Source organism: Euprymna scolopes, chromosome 17 (assembly GCF_053919585.1).
Source record: "Euprymna scolopes isolate OS-2025 chromosome 17, ASM5391958v1, whole genome shotgun sequence".
Lineage (NCBI taxonomy): Eukaryota > Metazoa > Mollusca > Cephalopoda > Sepiida > Sepiolidae > Euprymna > Euprymna scolopes.
In genome coordinates this window covers 111,356,886-111,376,073 of record NC_136498.1, presented here as the reverse complement: position 1 = coordinate 111,376,073, position 19,188 = coordinate 111,356,886, and the positions used below count along the sequence as shown (strand labels likewise).

At 35.0% G+C, this 19,188-nt stretch overlaps 1 protein-coding gene across 1 annotated transcript in view; it reads right to left on the bottom strand.

Annotated features, from left to right (window-relative positions):
- Positions 1–19,188, bottom strand: part of LOC145296884 (uncharacterized) — a 175,686-nt gene that overhangs the window by 121,866 nt on the left and 34,632 nt on the right. Inside the window, exons 3-4 of the mRNA XM_080143030.1 lie at positions 11,772–11,854; positions 6,870–6,972 (exon numbers count right to left, since the gene is read on the bottom strand). Of these exons, the coding sequence (XP_079999156.1) occupies positions 6,870–6,972; positions 11,772–11,854 (186 nt within the window). The remainder of the gene's footprint in view (positions 1–6,869; positions 6,973–11,771; positions 11,855–19,188) is intronic.

Here is a 19,188-nt window from a genome sequence, read left to right as displayed (position 1 = left end):
CTTACATTAGTTTTTTTTGTGTGTCTTTTTTAAATATTTACTTCGCTTATTCTTATATTTTGATTAACACCCCCCATGCCCCCCCCCCCCCCGCCCGAGCACAAACACCTCGAAACACCCGGGCAACGCCGGGTACGCCCCCCCCGCTAGTCTATAATATAAAGGCCAAAAACCTGTGTGTTTGTATTTGTAATATGTCTGCTAAAACTTTTGACAGACACGTCAGAACGTGACAAAATCAGTATCGTTTTAAACGTCGGTCTTTCAGACAACAAATATTAAAAAATTGGCCAAAAACATTCATTCCTTCACCCTCAACTGGGCAGTTTTCTACAGTGAGGGGTCACTTTATTCGACAACATTTTCACAAGTCATCCCCTCTTTTCGATTGACTAGCCTTAATTGCAACGTTTGCAACTTCCGGTTTTGTCATGAACACAACGTCAAAGATGTCGGGTTTTTTCACATTCTTTTCCTCCTTTGTGTTACAGGTTCGATCCCGTGCCCATTACCACTTTTTTTTTGGGGGGGGGGGTCTCACCCAACACCCTTACACAGACCTTCACACACTCGGGCACCCAGGCTAGGTACTGCATAAGAGCTGGATCAGCAATTAATTTTGCCTTATGCCTCGACTGAGCTCGGTTCTTGTCTTATGATGGTGGTTGTCATGATGACGTAGCAAAACTGAGAAGCGATTCCAACAAATACTAAAACACAAATGGCTATGTTTATTACTCTCTTTCCTTATCTGCTTGATTGCAACACACACGTTTGTTTAACAATCCACATTCGTACGAAAAGCGGTCAAAAATCCAAATATATAACGAATAAATGTTATCAAAGGCAAGATAAGTTACTCTCCTACTTATCTGCAAAAGTTTTTAAAGTGTTTTTACTCACTTGAAAACGTTTAACCAGTTCAAAAACATATACTGTCGAGCAATCAGTACAAACAAGAAAAATGGCAGTGAAAACTGGCACCTTAAATATTTGAAGTTTTTATAATGACTAAAAAATAAAAAATTATACAGAATACTGTTAGAAACCCACCCAATAAATGTTACCGTGAAATTTATTGGGTGGGTTTCTAACAGTATTTTATATAGATTTTTAGTTTTAAGCTATTATTAGAACTTTAAATATTGAAGGTGCCTGTTTTCACTGCCATTTTTCTTGTTTATACCAATCGCTCAACAATATATGTTTTTCAAACCGATTAAACATTTTAAAGTAAAAACACTATAAATATTTCCAGATAGGTAGAAGAGTGACTTATTTTGCCTTTGCTAAAAGTTATTTGCTATATATTTGGATTTTTCACCATTTTTTTTCTGTGCCTCTTTGGATTGTAAACCAAACCTGAATTTGCTTTTCTTTTTACACCCCAATGCAAGGAATTTTTCATAGAAAAGTGTGAATTAAAAATTTTTTCCAACCAGTTAAAACTCCAGAAAGTAACACTTATATGTAGAAGTAGTAAACCAGTGAAAACTTAGAAACTCCTATAAGGTCTGATCAACAGAAATCAGTTTTCTCCAGATTTCACCAGCTGCACCTTGAACAGGATTCATGAACATCTGCTCAACACCCTCCCCCACCGTGCCTAGCATGAAGGAGGTAAAAAGAACTCAATGACTCGCATACCAGCTTCATCAACACGCACACATCTATGCACATACTAACAAGAACAAGGTAAATTAACACATATACACAATGCCACACTGCCAAATACTCACATAAATATATTACTTGGCCAACCAATAGACATTATCATCGTCCAAGATGGCCCTACCACATCATAGATTCTAACAGACCAGAAGTAAAGCAGTATGTTATAAGACAGAGTGGATTTAAATTGAAATAAAACAAACAATTTTAATAATTCCCAGAACTGAACCCAAGCGAGTCGCAAAGAAATCTTCAATGACTCGCATACAAGCCTTCTTCAGCTTCACACATTCTTAAACACTAGCGATTTATCAAATGAACCGAGATGAATTGCTACTCATAGCTATAAACAGATTCACAAGAATAAAGTAAACCAACACATACACAATACCAAACTGCCAAATACTTACATACATTTATTACTTATGCATATTAACACCATGAACACTTTGACTTTTGACTACTATTTACTCATCTTTCTTCATTATTTGTATTAACAACTAAAACTAACTTTTATATTCTGGATAATTTTCAATAAACTTTTGAACAGCAGAGTTTTGATTATATTGAAGAGTTCAGTTGATATAAATGCAATTCAGCTAATGGGGCTCCCCATCAGTGAGTCGAGGGGCTATATATATATATGCAGAAAATCTGTAGAGAGGTAGGCCCTGAAACGGCGCATATTTTCTTCTGATGACCCAACATTATCTGGAGACTGGAATGAAACACACCACAAGTTAAAACCAATCAGGTAAGTCAATAAACTTGATATATATACAAGTCTACAAGGTAAGCTGTTTCTTCTAAACTACAATATTGTCTTTTGGTCACTCACTTCATTACGATTTTATGCTACTATTCCGGTCGCAAATATTATCAGTAGCACTCATAGTGTTAAAATTCTTGAGCGAAAGAGATCAGTATTGAAAAAGGTGTCACTGGAGAAATGTATAACGTTTAACAAAATTCCAGTGGAGAGCATGATTGTTTCCCTTTTTCTCATTTCTAACCTCACAAACTGAGACACTGTTTTATATGAATATTAGTGCAAACTAGTAGCACTGAGGATTGTGAAAGCACAAAACACTAGTGTTTGTAGGTATAAAAATAATTATTAATATTTATAATTATAAGCCCTTTTAAGAGTATTAAAGTTAAGCCCTGTCTGGGAAATAAAAAAAAAAGAGGGCAATCAACTAGCATTATGCAATCTTACCAATTGCAGAGGTGGAATCGAACCCAAGATGCCCAGTTACAAGACTGGAGTGGTCTTGGTGTCACACACCCATAGAAGTAGACTCGCCTGCATACATGAGAGGCGAGAACGGGCTTCTTAAGCAAGACATTCATGGGAACAATGGTGCTCTCAAATATACGTCATCTTGCCGATACTTTACATGGCGTTGCCGATATAGGAAACCTGCTATAAACAACGTTGGAATATGGATGAACAAACACAGTAGACATTATTTCAACAGATCCTCGAGCTACAGCAAGAGAACATCGCCCTCCGAAGAATAAACCCAGTGGTAGATACTCCTTGTCATTCGATACCTGAGGAGGCTCCAGGGATGTTGGATACCATAGACAACCTAACAAGGCCCGAAATACCGCGAGAATGGTCCACCATGGATACGGATCAACACCAGCCCAAAACATCCAACACTCTGCCAAAACAGATAGAGGTGGATGACACACCATCCCCTGGGATGATGGAGGTTGAGGAAAACCAACCGGTGCGTCATAGCAGAAGGGTGATGCGACCACCTAGGAACCTATCCCCACAGACATAGGGAACGTCGCACGACTACTCCAGAGCCTCAAAACATTGGACCACAACGCGAGTATCTTGTGGCCCCGGAAGGGGGAGGGCGTGTAGAGGTGGAATCAAACCCAAGACACCTAGTTACAAGACAGGAGTGGTTTTGGCATCACACCCCCATAGAAGTAGACTCGCCCGCTTACATGAGAGCTGAGAACGGGCTACTTCAACAAGGCATTCATGGCAATGAGGTTGCTCTCAAATATACGTCGTCTTGCCGATACTTTACAACAATTTCTGCTCATTTGAACGTTCTTGACTGCTTTACTGTTAAACCAGTATTTGGCATTTATAGGTGTTTAATTTCTCTTAATTCTTGTGGCAATTGATTCTGGTCCAGAGGTAACATCCTAGTAAATGGAGTCAAAAATAACTTTGTAGCTGGGTTCAAATCTCCCAAATGAATGTTGTAAATGTCACTTCTTAAACTGATGATTGCAAAAACATGAAACACTTTTGTCTGTAGGTATAAAAATAATTATTAATAAAACGATAAGATTGTTGTCCCAGAAAAGACGACATGATTCCATTTCCGCTTGATGAAATCCAGTTTCCATTTTTTGCTGCAGATCATCTACTAGTTGGCCAGTTGTGTACAAATCCCGAGAGCAATAATATCTGAAAGTGACATAATGTTCAACGAGCAAGATCAGAGATGTGCCACTTTACAACTCAGCCTCTCTACTGATCCAAGTTATGACAACAGGACCATTGCCAGCACCCTCAAAATGCATCGTTGGATTGCCACGAATAACAGGGGCGTGCCCAGGGAGATGAAAACAAAGCTTCCAGCCATGGTTATGGTCTTTGGTGTATTTTCAAGTAAGGACCACATCATGCCACCTCACATCTTGAAAGTCAACACCAAAGTGTACCTGGATGTGCTGAAGAGTGTGATGATCTTCTGATGCAATCAGGTGGCTGCTGGCGGACCCTGGGTGTGGCAGCAGGATTTGGCACTGGCCCACAAGTCCAAAGAGACCCAGGCTTGACTTCACGAGTGCTATGACTTCGTATTCTTCTCTCACTGACCCCCATCCTCCCCCAACCTGAACCAGCTGAAATACTTTGTTTGGTCATACGTCGAGAACATCACCAACATGATCTCCCACAACACCGAAGCCAGCTTGATCATCGCCATCCACCAAGTATTTGCCGAGTTCCTGTTTGTGGAAAAGGTATGCTCCCAGTTCCAGACCCGTATTGAGGCAGTGATTGAGGCTGAAGGCAGCTACATTTAATAGATGTCAGCTTTACTGCATAATCAAGTTACCTGAATTGTTTTTTTTCAATAAAAGTTTTAAAATAAAGCGGTAGTTTTGTTATCTTTAGGGCGACAAATTTATCATTCCACCCTATATATATATATATATATATTACAATTAAATTTACCAAAATGATCCAAGATGGTAAAACTAAAGTATATTGTAAATATTAAAGAATTAATATTTATAAAGTTATCTCAGCCAGATGTAAAAGTTCGATAAAACCAAATAGGAGATAGAGCTTATAATATGAGCAAACAGTTAATAAAGCATGTTAAAAAAACACTTTGAAATGAGTTAAAAACATATTTAATCTGAAAAGGAAACACTTGATAAGTGGATAGTCCTTAATCCGCGGAGTTTTGAAGAAATACTTTCCTTCTCATCAGAGGGTAGGAATTAGCAAAATGCGGGATCGGATTTTGTATACAAAAGTATTTGATGAAACAACAAGTATGTCAAAGATCTTACTTGATAACAAAAAAGTGAAGCAGAGGGAATATGGTGAAGAAAAAAGTGATTACACGTGAATGGATAGTCTGGTGAAAGATAAATAATCCAATGACGGTAAAATCCAAAAATATAACTTCAAGAAAGTTAATTGAATTTCCATTTGCAAAAGTAAAATCCAAGGAAATCCCGTAATTGGAAGATGGTCCAAAATAATCCAAAGGCCGAAATCCATGGAATAATTCACAAATATGTACAAGGGAAAAGGGGAAAAATTTCAATAATATTAATAAAAGAAAAATAAGATATGCTTTTTATCACTGCTGCCGAGACATAAACATTTATGTCTCGGCAGCATATATATATATATATATATATATATATATATATATATATATATATATATATATATATATTTAAAGGAGATTAGAACAATAGCCTAAAGAGCAGAGTGTATTTTAATGTAATAGTAAAATTACTAATTTAATTAAAATACAGGAAAGAAAAAGTGATTGTTGTAATTTAGATATATAATAAGCTCGATAGGTAAATATCCTAGAGCTAATTTAATATTCAGTAATGTGATTGATAATTTAAAATTCAAATTAGAATTAAATTAAAAATCCGTTTCACAAGAAGGAACAACAACAAAATCAATAATTTGTACGATCGTTTCGGAAAACAATGTTTTTATTGTGGTAGACATTAAACCACGGACAATAGTTTTTACATATAGTATTTTTAACAAACAAAGTTTCCTCATCAGCAAAGTATTGGGAAGGGTTTTTAATATATGTAAAAAACACCATAAATAAAGCTAGCATTATAAGTATAGGCAGATGTATCTGGAAAAAATTAAAATAAAGGTATGCATTTACTTGATAAGAAAATTAATTGGGTTAAAGATAGAAATAAAATATAAAATTATAAATCTGAATTTGGTTTAAATATAATATTATAATATTTCTAACAAAGTTCATAGACACACACACACTTATATATATATATATATATATATATATATATATATATATATATATATATATATGCAAAGTTTAGGGACTTATTCAGTTTACGACCCAACCTCCAGCATCTTCCAGTAAGAATCCAAAGCAAAAAGAGCCAGACGATTAATTCAACTCATAGTCTCCCCCTTCTTTGTGTTAAGAATAGCATTCTATTTTGAAATTCATTCTTAATATCGGGAAAGGAGTATTCACATTGACATAGTTTGTTGGGAGTCATTTTCGGTTTAAAAATTGTTCCTTGATTGAATGAATTTCATATTTTTATTAAAACGTGTCGTCTTCCGGTTGTTTATGAAACCTGCCGAAAGATGCAGACGTGAAGTTGCTGGAAATTGGATCGTAAACTGGATAACTATCAAAATTTGTCCTGGCCAGAGGTAATCATACTCTATCCACTTGTAATTCATACAAGCATCTCCTCCTCCTCCTCCTCCTCCTCCTCCTACCTATGTTCTAATGAGGTAACAAAATTTCTGAATAACCTCAACAGCTTCTCCATCCAGATATACTTTCTCCACAATCTACGTCCACATCCATTTGTATTGTCTTACACGTCTTGCATATTAAAAAGATGCTAATAAAACAACGAAGAAATACAATACACCATTACAACAGAGGAGCTTTCCTTACCATGTGACTTGTATACGTTCATAATTTGGTTTGACGGCAAAATTCACAATCATCTGAAGTTTTTCATCAATATTTTTAAGCACTGCCTTAACATGTACGGGACCTGCAAAAGAAAAAAAAAATAAATAAATAAAAATAAACAAAAAGTAAATGTGCAAAACTAGATTGGCACACAGGAGAGTGCATATCTTTATCAACATGCAACAGCAGAAAATATGAATAAAAAAAAAACAAAAAACAAGCCGTGCATGCGTGGTCCCTCTCTCTATGAGTGAAATGCGAGGGATGGATGACCAAAAATTAGTAATTTTTTTTTTTTTTTTTTTTACACAGTGATCACCACGGAAGCCACTCAGGGATAAGGGTTATTGCAAGTACATTACGTTAGTGTGGAGATTTGATGAAGTGTTTACTTAAGGGGGCGGTTCATTAGGAATTTGTTAACATTGGACTTGAAGACATCCAAGTTGTAGTCAGGTGGGAAGCAGGCAGACGGAACAGAGTTCCACAAGCGTGCAGTTCTAAGAAAGAAGCTTTGTTCATGGAATCCGCGTTTTGATTTAGGCACAGATAGAGAGTGGGGGAAATTTTTCACAGTGGATTTAGCTAGACGGGTGTTTTTCGTGAAAGATTGGTGAGGGGGGACCAGAGATTGGAATTCAGACGAGCACCTGCCATGGAAATAACGATAAAACAAGGATAGGCTCGCAACGTCTCTTCTGTGGGAGAGAGGTTGAAGGGTAGAGAAAAGGGCATCCCCCACTAAGCCACAAAGTCTGTTCGTGGTTTGTGAGGCAATTTTTTGTTTTGTTTTCATTTTTATCTTAAAAAAAGAAAAAAAAAAAAAAAAAGAAGCGACTAAGTCCAGCCCCTGGGGAACGCAAACCAGAAAGTCAATAATTATTCCAAGTGGAGAAATCAAATTCATATTTCCCATTTTTGGGGTGGTTTCTCTCCTCTCAGTCAAATATCCTTCCTATAACAAACTCGTTGTCTGCATGCATTGCAACTATGCAACTCGCTAAACATGCAGCATTGCACATGCGTACAACATCATTTTTTCACTCTCGTTTGCTAGTTAAATAGCTTAAACACGAATTAATTTTGCTAAAATTTTTGTATGCAAATAATCTTTCTCTAAAAAAATTAAACAAAAAACATTTTGAGTCAAAAATAACTGATTGTTAATAAGTTCTTCTCATGTATTTTTTTTCACTCTTTTTAACTACAAACAAGACATATTGCCACTTGGAACATAAGTAGCTAATATTTGGGAGTGTGTCTAACAATGGACTGTGGCCAGTTGAGCAGCAAGATGTTTGTTCACATTACATTTAAGCGTTAACACGTTAGTACTGTCAGGAAAGCAGGAAGCAGAGAGGGAATCCTAAAATCTAGCAGCCCCCCCAAAAAATTGTCAACATCCCCATACATTAATTATCATTCGATTAATTCAATAACAGAATCTTAGAAGACGAATGATTTATGCACTATAATCGCCCAGTAAGTTGCAAGATCAAAAGGAGGGTGATATAAAAAGAAAGAGACTTAGTTAAAACTCGTGCTAAATTATATTATGTTGGGTTAGTCCATTATAAAAATACATATTCCCTCATTAAAGCTCCCATTAAGAGTTGCAGATGATTGGAAACTGACAATCTCATTTTTACCTAAAAACTGTTGGACACTCATGACTGAAATTTGGTGGACAAGTCAGGAATATACTAGAATTTATGTCTACTGAATATTTTATTTTTGAATCACTCTATATTTGCAGATATTAAGAACTTTAAACATTGTCCGTTGAAGGTTGCCAGCATCCTAAGTGAAAGTGTTTCTGTGAAATGAACAGGATTTGAACTTGGCACACTCAGGTTATGAATCCGTGTTATTAATCAACTCCCAAGATAAAACTTGATTACTTGTTTTAAACTTAAGTTGTGGTTTTGGTTAGGTTGGTGGGGGTGGGAGGATTGGCTCATTCTGTTGCAACATAGGCTATACAATAAACACTATAATTAGTTTTGGAGTCAAGAACTGACTTCAGATGAAGAAAGCTAGTGTACAATCAGGGCCTGTGCAGTGAACTTTACAAACACAGTCCTTGGAAGAACAACCCACATGTGCAAAGAAGACAAGACTGAAGTATTAATCATTTAATAACTTTTTATAGGTGAATGACTCTTCAATAGAACTAGCGGGGGTACCTGGCATTGCCCGGGTGTTTGGAGGTGTAAAAGAAAAAAAAAAGTTTCAGTAGGAAGGTAGGATCAAACCTCGAAGCCTCGACGCGAAGGTGGAAACGAAAGGGAAAAAAACCCCGACACCTAACCACCTCGGCCACGAGGGAAGCGGAATTGATAAGCGTGTTAAAATAAGGTTCATAAAGTGAAATATACAGGTGCGAGGAAGTTGCGTGATGTTTGACCTAGTTTTGCGCTACAAGCCAGTTACTGTTTCCCCCCGCTTTTCGTTTTTCGAAGATACGGCAAACTGGTAAAAGTCAGGCAAATTATATAGAAAGGCGACTCCCATTGTTAAGGCGTAGATATTATCATTTAGACGTGATATAAAAAGTTTTAAGAATGAGCGACCCCCCCCCCCCGAGAAGGCCTCGGAAAAAAGCCTTTTGCAGACATACACAAAAAGCAAACATACATACATACATACAAACATACATACATACAAACATACATACATACATACAAACATACATACATACAAACATACATACATACATACATACATACGCACACACATTTTCGTTCTTATATATATAGATGGATAAAATTTGATTATTTTATGAAAAGTACTTGCTAAAATTGGATTTAAAGACATCCATGCTTTAGCCTACAAAGAAGCTGTTCCATGGTAACGTTTTCCTAGGATGAAATATTCTTGGAAAGAAACTCTGTTCATGGAAATTGATTATTAGGTATACAGCAAAAGAAAAGTTATTGCTGTTGTGCAAATAAAATGAGTTTTTGCTGTGAATATCTTCCAAGGAGGAACCAGAGATTGATTGGCGCCCTCTCTCCCCTGAGACATTGGAAATATAGGGATGGCAGGGTGACAAAAACATTTGGTGTAGGTTAGCTGATAATAAAACAAGAGGAGCATTTTAAGCAACGTTATAATTATAATTCTTTCTGTTGCATCATGGAGTAGCAGTAAGACGTCAGATTTTCTTTCACTTTCTTTTCCACCTTCGCGTCACGGGTTCAAGCCCACCTGCCTACCACCACATTTTTTTTTATTTAAAAAATTTTTTTTTTTATTTTTTGCTCAACACATACCTACAAACACCCGGGCAATGCTGAGCATCCAGGCTAGTTTATATTAAACGGTAATCAAATTTTATAACCATAAAACTATAATAAATTGTTTTGACAAATAAAATACAAACGTTGTTATATGAAAAGATGTGGAGGTAAACTGTTTTGATTAAGTCGACTTTTTGAATTGCGGTTGGAAAGATCGTTTTTGAAAAGTTATTTTTTTATGCTCATGTGTTTGTGAAGCTACTGAACTGAACCAATAACCCTAACCCTAACCAATCTTAGAGTTATCCTGGCAGTGATTAATTCATCTACATTCTTTTAAAAATTAAAGCAAACATGCATACATCACCCAGGATATAGCTTAAAGTCACAATTACGCATAAGCTTAAAGTTGATACTAATTAGAGTTTTAATCATATCTTCACAGACTGCCTCCTAAGCATAATGCTCCGATGTAGGCCTGAGGTATGCCTCGGACACTGTCCGACAACGAACCTTGAGAGGGTTTGAACAGCTATGATTAGAGTTTTCATATACCAATAATGTATATTCCTATGAATAGAGTTTATTTCCAAAAACATTCCATTTGTGGAACACGTTGCCACAAGATTGATTTCCTGAGGGCTACAATATGATCATTTTCAAATATAGTATCAGTACACACTTATCGTAAACCGTTTACATAAGTAAACAAATTTTATTTATTCCATTCATTATTTTCAATCCATTCATAGTATTCGTCACCATTCAATTGATTATCTGTCAATCTCGTTAACCTTTATCCTCGAGTGTCTTTTATCCTTAATATGTGGTGACTAATAAGTTAATAATAAAAAAATTTTTTTTTTTTTTTGTTCAAGTGTGAGATGTTTTTTGACAACACAGATGGAATTGGTTAACCATAAAACTCCAATAAATTGTTTCAACAAATAACATGAAAAGAAATTTCTATGAATAGTTTCTTTTCAGGAACATTTCATCTGTGGAGACCGTTGCAACAAGATCGCTTTCCTGAGGGCTACATTATGGTCATTTTCAAATTCAGTATTTGCAAACGCTGTAATCAAACTTATTGTGTTAATGTAGAAGAGATGTTGCTAGTCTTTCTCCGCTCCATCAAATTTAGTATCAGTACACGCTTATCAGAAACCATTCTCATAAGAAATCATGAACGGTTCTTGCCTGATCTATGGTTCCGCTTTGTTAGATTTTCTCAGCAAGAATTCATCTAACTGCCACCACTGCAAAGAACTTACTTTTCTTCCTCTGTGTGCCTAACATGAAGTGGAATTTCTATAAACCGAGTTCATTTCCAAGAAGATTCCATCTATGGAACACATTGCCACAAGACTGCTTTCCTGGGAGCTACAATATAGTCATCTTCAAATCTAGTATAAGCAAACACTTATCATAAACCCCTATCATGAGTAATCAAATTTTATTTATTGTATTAATATTTTTGAATCCTCTCATAATATTCATCATCATTAAAACTGTCGATCTATCCATCCCATTAACTTTATCCTCGAACGGCTTTTAGCCTTGGTAAGTGGGGAGTAATTATAAAAAAGAGGGCCAGCTAAATCACATAGCACTAATTAGAATAAAAAGCAAAACTTACCTGCAGAAAAAATGTCGGCTTCCACTGACAAAAACAACAAAAGAAACCAAGCTATAAATTGCATCATGTAGCAACCACTCAGCCTGTAAAATAAAAACAAATAAATAAAAATAAAGTGAAAGGAGATGTGTTTGAAGGCTGTATCAATGCGGTCCATAGGAAACACCATGGACACGATTTAGTATATAAAAGAAGGGTTTGTATTACTGTATACATAGATTCGAAAAAGTTGTCAAAAAACAAATATATAACAAATAAATGTTATTAAAGGCAAGATAAGTTAATTTTCTACCTAACTGGATAATTTTTCGTGTTTTTATTTAATGTAACATGTTTATTCAGCTCGAAAAACATACTATGTTTACTGATGTATTGGAAAATTAAAAATGGCGCCCGACTCTCTCGTTAACACGGTAAGTTTGGGAAAAGGTGCTATAAATATAAAACTAGACAAAATACTGTTAGAAACTCCTCAATATATGTTACCGTGACATAGGTTGACATATATTCGGTGGGTTTTTAATAGTATTTTGTCTAGTTTATTATTTATAACACCTTTTCCCAAACTTACCGTGTTAAAAAGAGAGTCAGGCGCCATCTTGAATTTTCCAATATATCGGTAAACACTGTATGTTTTTGGGGCTGAATAAACATGTTACATTGACTAAAAACACGAAAAATATATCCAGTTTGGTAGAAAAGTAACGTATCTTGCCTTTGATAACATTTATTTGTTATATATTTGTTTTTTTGACAACTTTTTCGAATCTATGTGTACAGTAATACAAACCCTAAAAGAACAATCACAATATTAGAAAGAATTTTCAATAGTTTTCAATTGTATTACATTTATTTACCAACAGAATGTGTCATACAAGATGGTAGATGTTGATGTCTTCAATTTTTGAGAGTGATATCTCTTCTTCGGGGGGAGAAAATAAAAAGAATACAAATGTTCAGCGAGGCTTTTCTTTTGTCTGTTTTTTTATTTATTTATTTCCGGAAGTCAGTGTCAAAGCTGGTTCAATACTTATATATCCATCAAAACTCATATCTTGGAAATTGATTTGACAACCAGTCTGCGACATTGACTTCCAGAAATAAAGAAATAAATAAAAAAATAAAACAGGATATTATATATTAGAGTTATGTCAAGGGTGTGAGTTCCATATAGAAATGTTGATTTAATTTGAATAAAATAAAATATGCATCAAGTGCGATTGGAAGCCAAATAACAACGTAATATCAGGAAAATAAACAAATATTTTACTTGTTTGAAATTTATAACAAATATATTTCACAGCTATACTCCATCCTTAGTATGTTGTTTCTTTCTTTGTTTTTCTTCTTTCTTGCCATGTTGTAAAGTTGGAGAAAGAAAAGTTGGAACAATGCGTAGGCAATGCGAGAATGACGTCAACGGTGTGAGTTTCATATAGAAACGTTGATTTAATTTGTTCCAACATTTCAAAATATAACCGCTGAGATACAACGCGCAGCTCTTTACAAACGGACTTTCCTTTCTCCAATTTGATGCATATTTTCTATTAGAGTTAGTTTACAGACAGTTTTAGGAGTGGGGATGAGTTTAAGGACGGTTTACAGTTTGACAGAGTTGATGGTGGGTTGTGGCTTGAACCAGATCAGGAGAACTCTGGAAGGCCGAGATGAGAAGAATTGACCAACTGACAAACATGGCCTCAACAGAAAACTAAGATATGGGTGTCAGCGTTTAGAGGGTCAATAGTCATACCCAGAGTTTAGAGGGTCAATAGTGTCACACATACCCAGAGTGCAACAGAAATCCACAGAATACGTTAAAGTTAGTATTTTATTTTGCTTCATTTGCGTTGTTTATTTTTTTTTAATTTGTGAACCAGGAACACAAAAGCCATCTGAAATAGGATAGTTGATCAAGGCATGACAGTGACTAGAACAAAAGACTGGACATAGAGGTCAAGATATTTAAAGTTAGTTTACAAACAGTTTAGGAGGAGGGAGGGCAAGTTCGCAGACGGTCTTGAGTTGACAACAGCTTACAATTGGAAACAATGGATAACAGTTGGATGCTCAAAAGTTCCCCAAGAGAAATTGGATGGATTAGAGTCAAAACTGGGTGAGAGTAGATTGAGTCCACAAGAAAATCGCTGAAGACTGACACAACCAGATAACCAACGATGGACAACATTTGGGGTTCTTTTATCTATGCTACATTATACAGTTTGGAACGATAAAACTGTGGCCTTAGAAATAACGACATGATTCCATTTCCATTTGATGAAAACAGGTTTTCTTTTTTTTTGTTGCAGACCATCTACTAGTTGGTCAGTTGTGTACAAATCTCAAGAGCGAGAGGAGCTTTCTATCATGTTTGAAAGTGACAACGAACGAGATCGGAGATGCATTGCTGTACAACTCATGCTCACTACCAATCCAAGTTATGACAACAGGACCATTGCCAGCACACTAAAAGTACATCGATTGCCACGAATAACAGGCCCAGGATGATGAAAGCAAAGTTTCTGGCCACTGTTATGGTCTTTAGTGTGGTTTTCAAGGAGAGCCACATCATGCCACCTCACATCTTCAAAGTCAGCTTGAAAGTCAACACCAAAGTGTACCGGGATGTGCTGAAGAGTGTGGTTATCCCTTGGTGCAATCAGGTGGCTGCTGGCAGATACTGGGTGTGGCAGCAGGACTCAGCACCGACCTACAAGTACAAAGAGACCCAAGCTTGGCTTTAGGAGTGCTACAACTTTGTACCCTTCTCTCACTACCCCCCCCCCGATCTGAACCAGCTGAACTATTTTGGTTATACGTCGAGAACATCACCAACATGACCTCCCACAACATCAAAGCCAACCTGATCACTACCATCAGCCAAGTATTCGCCTAGCTCCTGTCAGTACTTGCAGAAAAGGCATGCTCCCAGTTCCAGACCTGCATTGAGGCAGTGATTAAGGCTAAAGGTGGCTACATAATAACGTTACCTGAATTGACGTTTTCCATAAAAGTTTTTAAATAAAGCTGTAGTGTTGTTTTCTTTTTCTATCATTCCACCTTGTAATATTGTGTGCACACACACACACACACACACACACACACACACACACACAGTACAATTTATTAAGTATACAAAGCTTAAATACAGAATGTGTTGTAGCCTCATGCTCGGCACACAGTGTTGAGGTCGGCGATTAAGAGAGAGCACATTGTATTTGATGTCCTTAGAATTGAATAACTATAAAACAAACACATAAACAGATAGTGCCAACACCAAAGCAGTGTCATACATTATACATAACGCGTCATTCAATAAATCCCAGACCTGACATGGTGGTATTAATTAAAAAAGTCCATGATTTATATAAAGTACTAACCTTCAAATGGCATGTGTCAATATTCGAATCCGGATAAATTGTTAGTTTACAGTGTGTGCACTTAGGAGAAAGTGTATAGAATCGTCTATGAGAAAATGAAAAACTATAGAATATATAAATCTGTGACTCATTATTTTCTTGGTTGGTTTGGGATCAACCTTCTAAAACCATATATATATTTCCCACAAATATAGAATCAACATGGTTCCATTTGTCGTGCCTTAATTTGTTGTGACTGAGTTTGTCGTGCCTTAATTTGTTGTGACTGAATTCGTTGTGTCTTAATTTGTTGTGACTGAATTCGTCGTGCCTTAATTTGTTGTGACAGAGTTCGTCGTGCCTTAATTCGTTGTGACTGAGTTTGTCGTGCCTTAATTTGTTGTGACTGAGTTTGTCGTGCCTTAATTTGTTGTGACTGAATTCGTTGTGTCTTAATTTGTTGTGACTGAATTCGTTGTGCCTTAATTTGTTGTGACTGAGTTTGTCGTGCCTTAATTTGTTGTGACTGAGTTTGTCGTGCCTTAATTTGTTGTGACTGAGTTCGTCGTGCCTTAATTTGTTGTGACTGAGTTTGTCGTGCCTTAATTTGTTGTGACTGAGTTCGTCGTGCCTTAATTTGTTGTGACTGAGTTTGTCGTGCCTTAATTTGTTGTGACTGAGTTCGTCGTGCCTTAATTTGCTGTGACTGAGTTTGTCGTGCCTTAATTTGTTGTGACTGAGTTTGTCGTGCCTTAATTTGTTGTGACTGAGTTTGTCGTGCCTTAATTTGTTGTGACTGAGTTTGTCGTGCCTAAATGTCACACAAATACAGAATCAACAGGATCCTATTCGTCGTGCCTTAATTTGTTGGGACTGCGTTTGTCGCGCCTTAATTTGTCATTGCTGAGTTTGCTGTGTCTAGATTTGTCTTGACTGAGTTTGTTGTGCCTGAATTTGTCGTGACTGAGATGGTCGTGCCTTCATTTGTTGTGACTGAAGTTGTGCCTTAATTTGTCAAGACTAAGTTTGTCGTACCCTTATTTGTTGTGACTGAGTTTGTCATGCCTGAATTTGTCGTGACTTAATTTTTCGATTTTAAATGTCACACAGAAAAAAGCATCAGCAGGATCCCATTTGTCATACTTTAATTTGTAATGCTTTAATTTGTTGTGCATAAATGTAACACAAATAGTACATCAGCAGGGGCAATTGTCGTGCTTTAATTTTTCTGTGCATAATGACACAGGAATCAGCGGAAGCTATTTGACGTGGCTTTATTTCATGACTAATTTGTCATGACTTTATATAATCAGCAGGATCCCATTTGTGGTGCCTTAATTTCCTGTGCATAAATATTATACAAATAGAAAATCTGAAAGAGCCGTAAAAAGTAAAACCAATAATATTATAATTGCCACTTCTACACTATCAGAACGAAATTTTGTAGTCGATAAATGGAGTTTACAGATAAAAAACGATGGTGTCTACTGATTGTTTTGTCAATTCTAATAAATTACAATGTTAGCTTCCAAATTATGTAGTCAAAAAATAACTTTAATCATGTTAGCACATTAAAAATTGCAGCCATCTGGTTTTTAGACAATAAATTTAAACAGAAAATTACCTCCCTTTTGAACTCTCCTGTGTCTTACATAAGCAAATACGATTGTTTTCTTTAAAATTTTTATTTTCTATTTTCTTTAATAAATAATTTTCTAGCTGATCGATTTTTGTAATTTTTGGATATAATCATCTTAAAAATACGAGGAACCTGTAGATACCATTGTTTTCATCTGAAACTCATATTACAATTTCCGAAATTTCGTTCTGATAATGTAGAAGCACCTTATAATTAAGTATGTCAAATCTTAACATTAGAAACCTATTTCCTTGATCTTTTAGCCTTTAAACAAAAATTATCTCATCTATATATATAAAACAGATGTATGTGTGTGTCTGAAACTATTTAACCGATAAACTTTTAAACTACTGGTCACACAACACAGAAATTAATAGGAAATAGTAATCATATACCAAGGATGGTTTATAATGAGTAAAATCTTTGGATGAATGAATAATGTGTATAGAAATATGTCATCAAATTGAAATGTAAAATGTTTGTTTCAACTTGCTGACATATTTCTATTATAAAATAAAATATGTATTAGATACGTTTGAAGCCGAAACAACACTAATTATTACAAAATAAGCAGATATTTATTTTGTTTGAAATTTATATTGGAAATATAATATATAATATAGATATAAATTTCAAACAAAATAAATATCTGCTTATTTTGTAATAATTAGTGTTGGGACGATTCCTAAATTTTTTCTGATTCTGATTCTGATTCCGATTCCAGGAAAATGTTGATTAACAATTCCAATACCAAGTACGATTCCAATTCCTGTGGAATTGTTGTTTTGAAATATACCATTATATAATCGAAAGTTTTTGTGTAGCAAAAAAATTTGATACAGCGAAAAAGTGGAGATACAATTAAGAGAATTTCAAAAACGATTTATTTTTTTTTCGTAAAATTTCTTTCATTGAAGATAAAAGTCAAAACAAATATTTTAACCATGAATTAAACATGCACCATGAAATTAATAACAATCAATTTAAGGAGTTATTTTATATATTAAAAAATATAAAGAAAAAGGGCGGACGTATACGAATGCTACCCCTGTAGTGAAATATGCATCGGCTCCGATGTTGTACATTGTTCCACTGAGTGAGAAATTATTTTTACAACGAAAGAATTTTTGCGTGTGTGACCTAGTTTTTTTATTATTTATTTTGGCTTGAAATTTGCGCATGATTTTTGTCATTATGATTTTATCTATTTTTTTTTTTATGGATATTTTTCTTTTTGTCTGAGTTTACATAATTATTAACAGGAAAATTGGTGAAAGTCAAAATGGAATCTATTTTTAAATATTATTTTCAAGTTTAATTAAAGTTTTACGATATCTGTATTATTTTTTATTTAAAAATCCACTTATTGGTGTTTGCAGCTTACTGGTCTCGTATTAAAAGAAGGAGGAAATACATATTGGGGATCAGTAGGAGAAATGAAATGGTTTCATGTCGATGAGGCCTTGTTTAGAAAGGCTTATAACATGAAAAGTGAAAAAATATTAGATAATTTTGAATCATTTTTAGAGCATGTTCATGAAAAATATGGCAATTAAAAAAAATCCCAATAAACTTTTGGGAAAAAACATGTTTTGAACAATTGAAATTTTTATTTTTTTATTTTTGAATAAAAAATAATTATTAAAACAAAAACAACAGCAGTGTTCTCGTCGAGTAGTTTTTATTTTATTCAAGAAAATAAAACGGTACTCATGCACTTATTGAGCCATGCTGAAATAATGATATTATTTAGAAAGCGATTCTTAACATGTGGACGGGAGGGTGTTGTGTACCTATTCTGTACTTTCACCTAACAATTTAATAAAAACAGGCATCGTAAAACTTTAATTAAACTTGAAAATACTATTTATAAAGGTATGTACCCTGCTAAAGTCAGTGAGACATGGAAAATCAAAGTTAAAATACTTAATAAGAAGTCATGTAGCAAGAGGATTTGAAGAAAAGGATATGAAACTTATAGATCCAGATTGGGTGGTAAAATCCAATCCTTTATAAATATTTGCTAATATTTTCTCTCCTCTGATGAGATGGTAGACATCGAAACCCTTTAGGTTAAGGAGATTAAATTTCTAAAGTATTCTTTGTCTTGCTTAAAATAATAAAAATCTTTGATATGAAACTCAAACACTTCATTTCAGTAAGGGTTTTTTGAAATTCACTGAATCACTACATTTAATTTATTTGCTCTATCTTGTATATCGAGCAATTCTTATTTAGATGGGATAATACTTATAGAATATTACTGCTTATAATCACAGGTTTCCATACCAACTGATTGTTAAATAAAATTATTCTGAAGTGTGTGTGTGTGTCTGTATATTGCGAAGCTCGCAATTTGTTTACAAACAAAACGTTTGAGCCCTCTACGAGTAGCGGACGGATGTTTATTTAAATACGC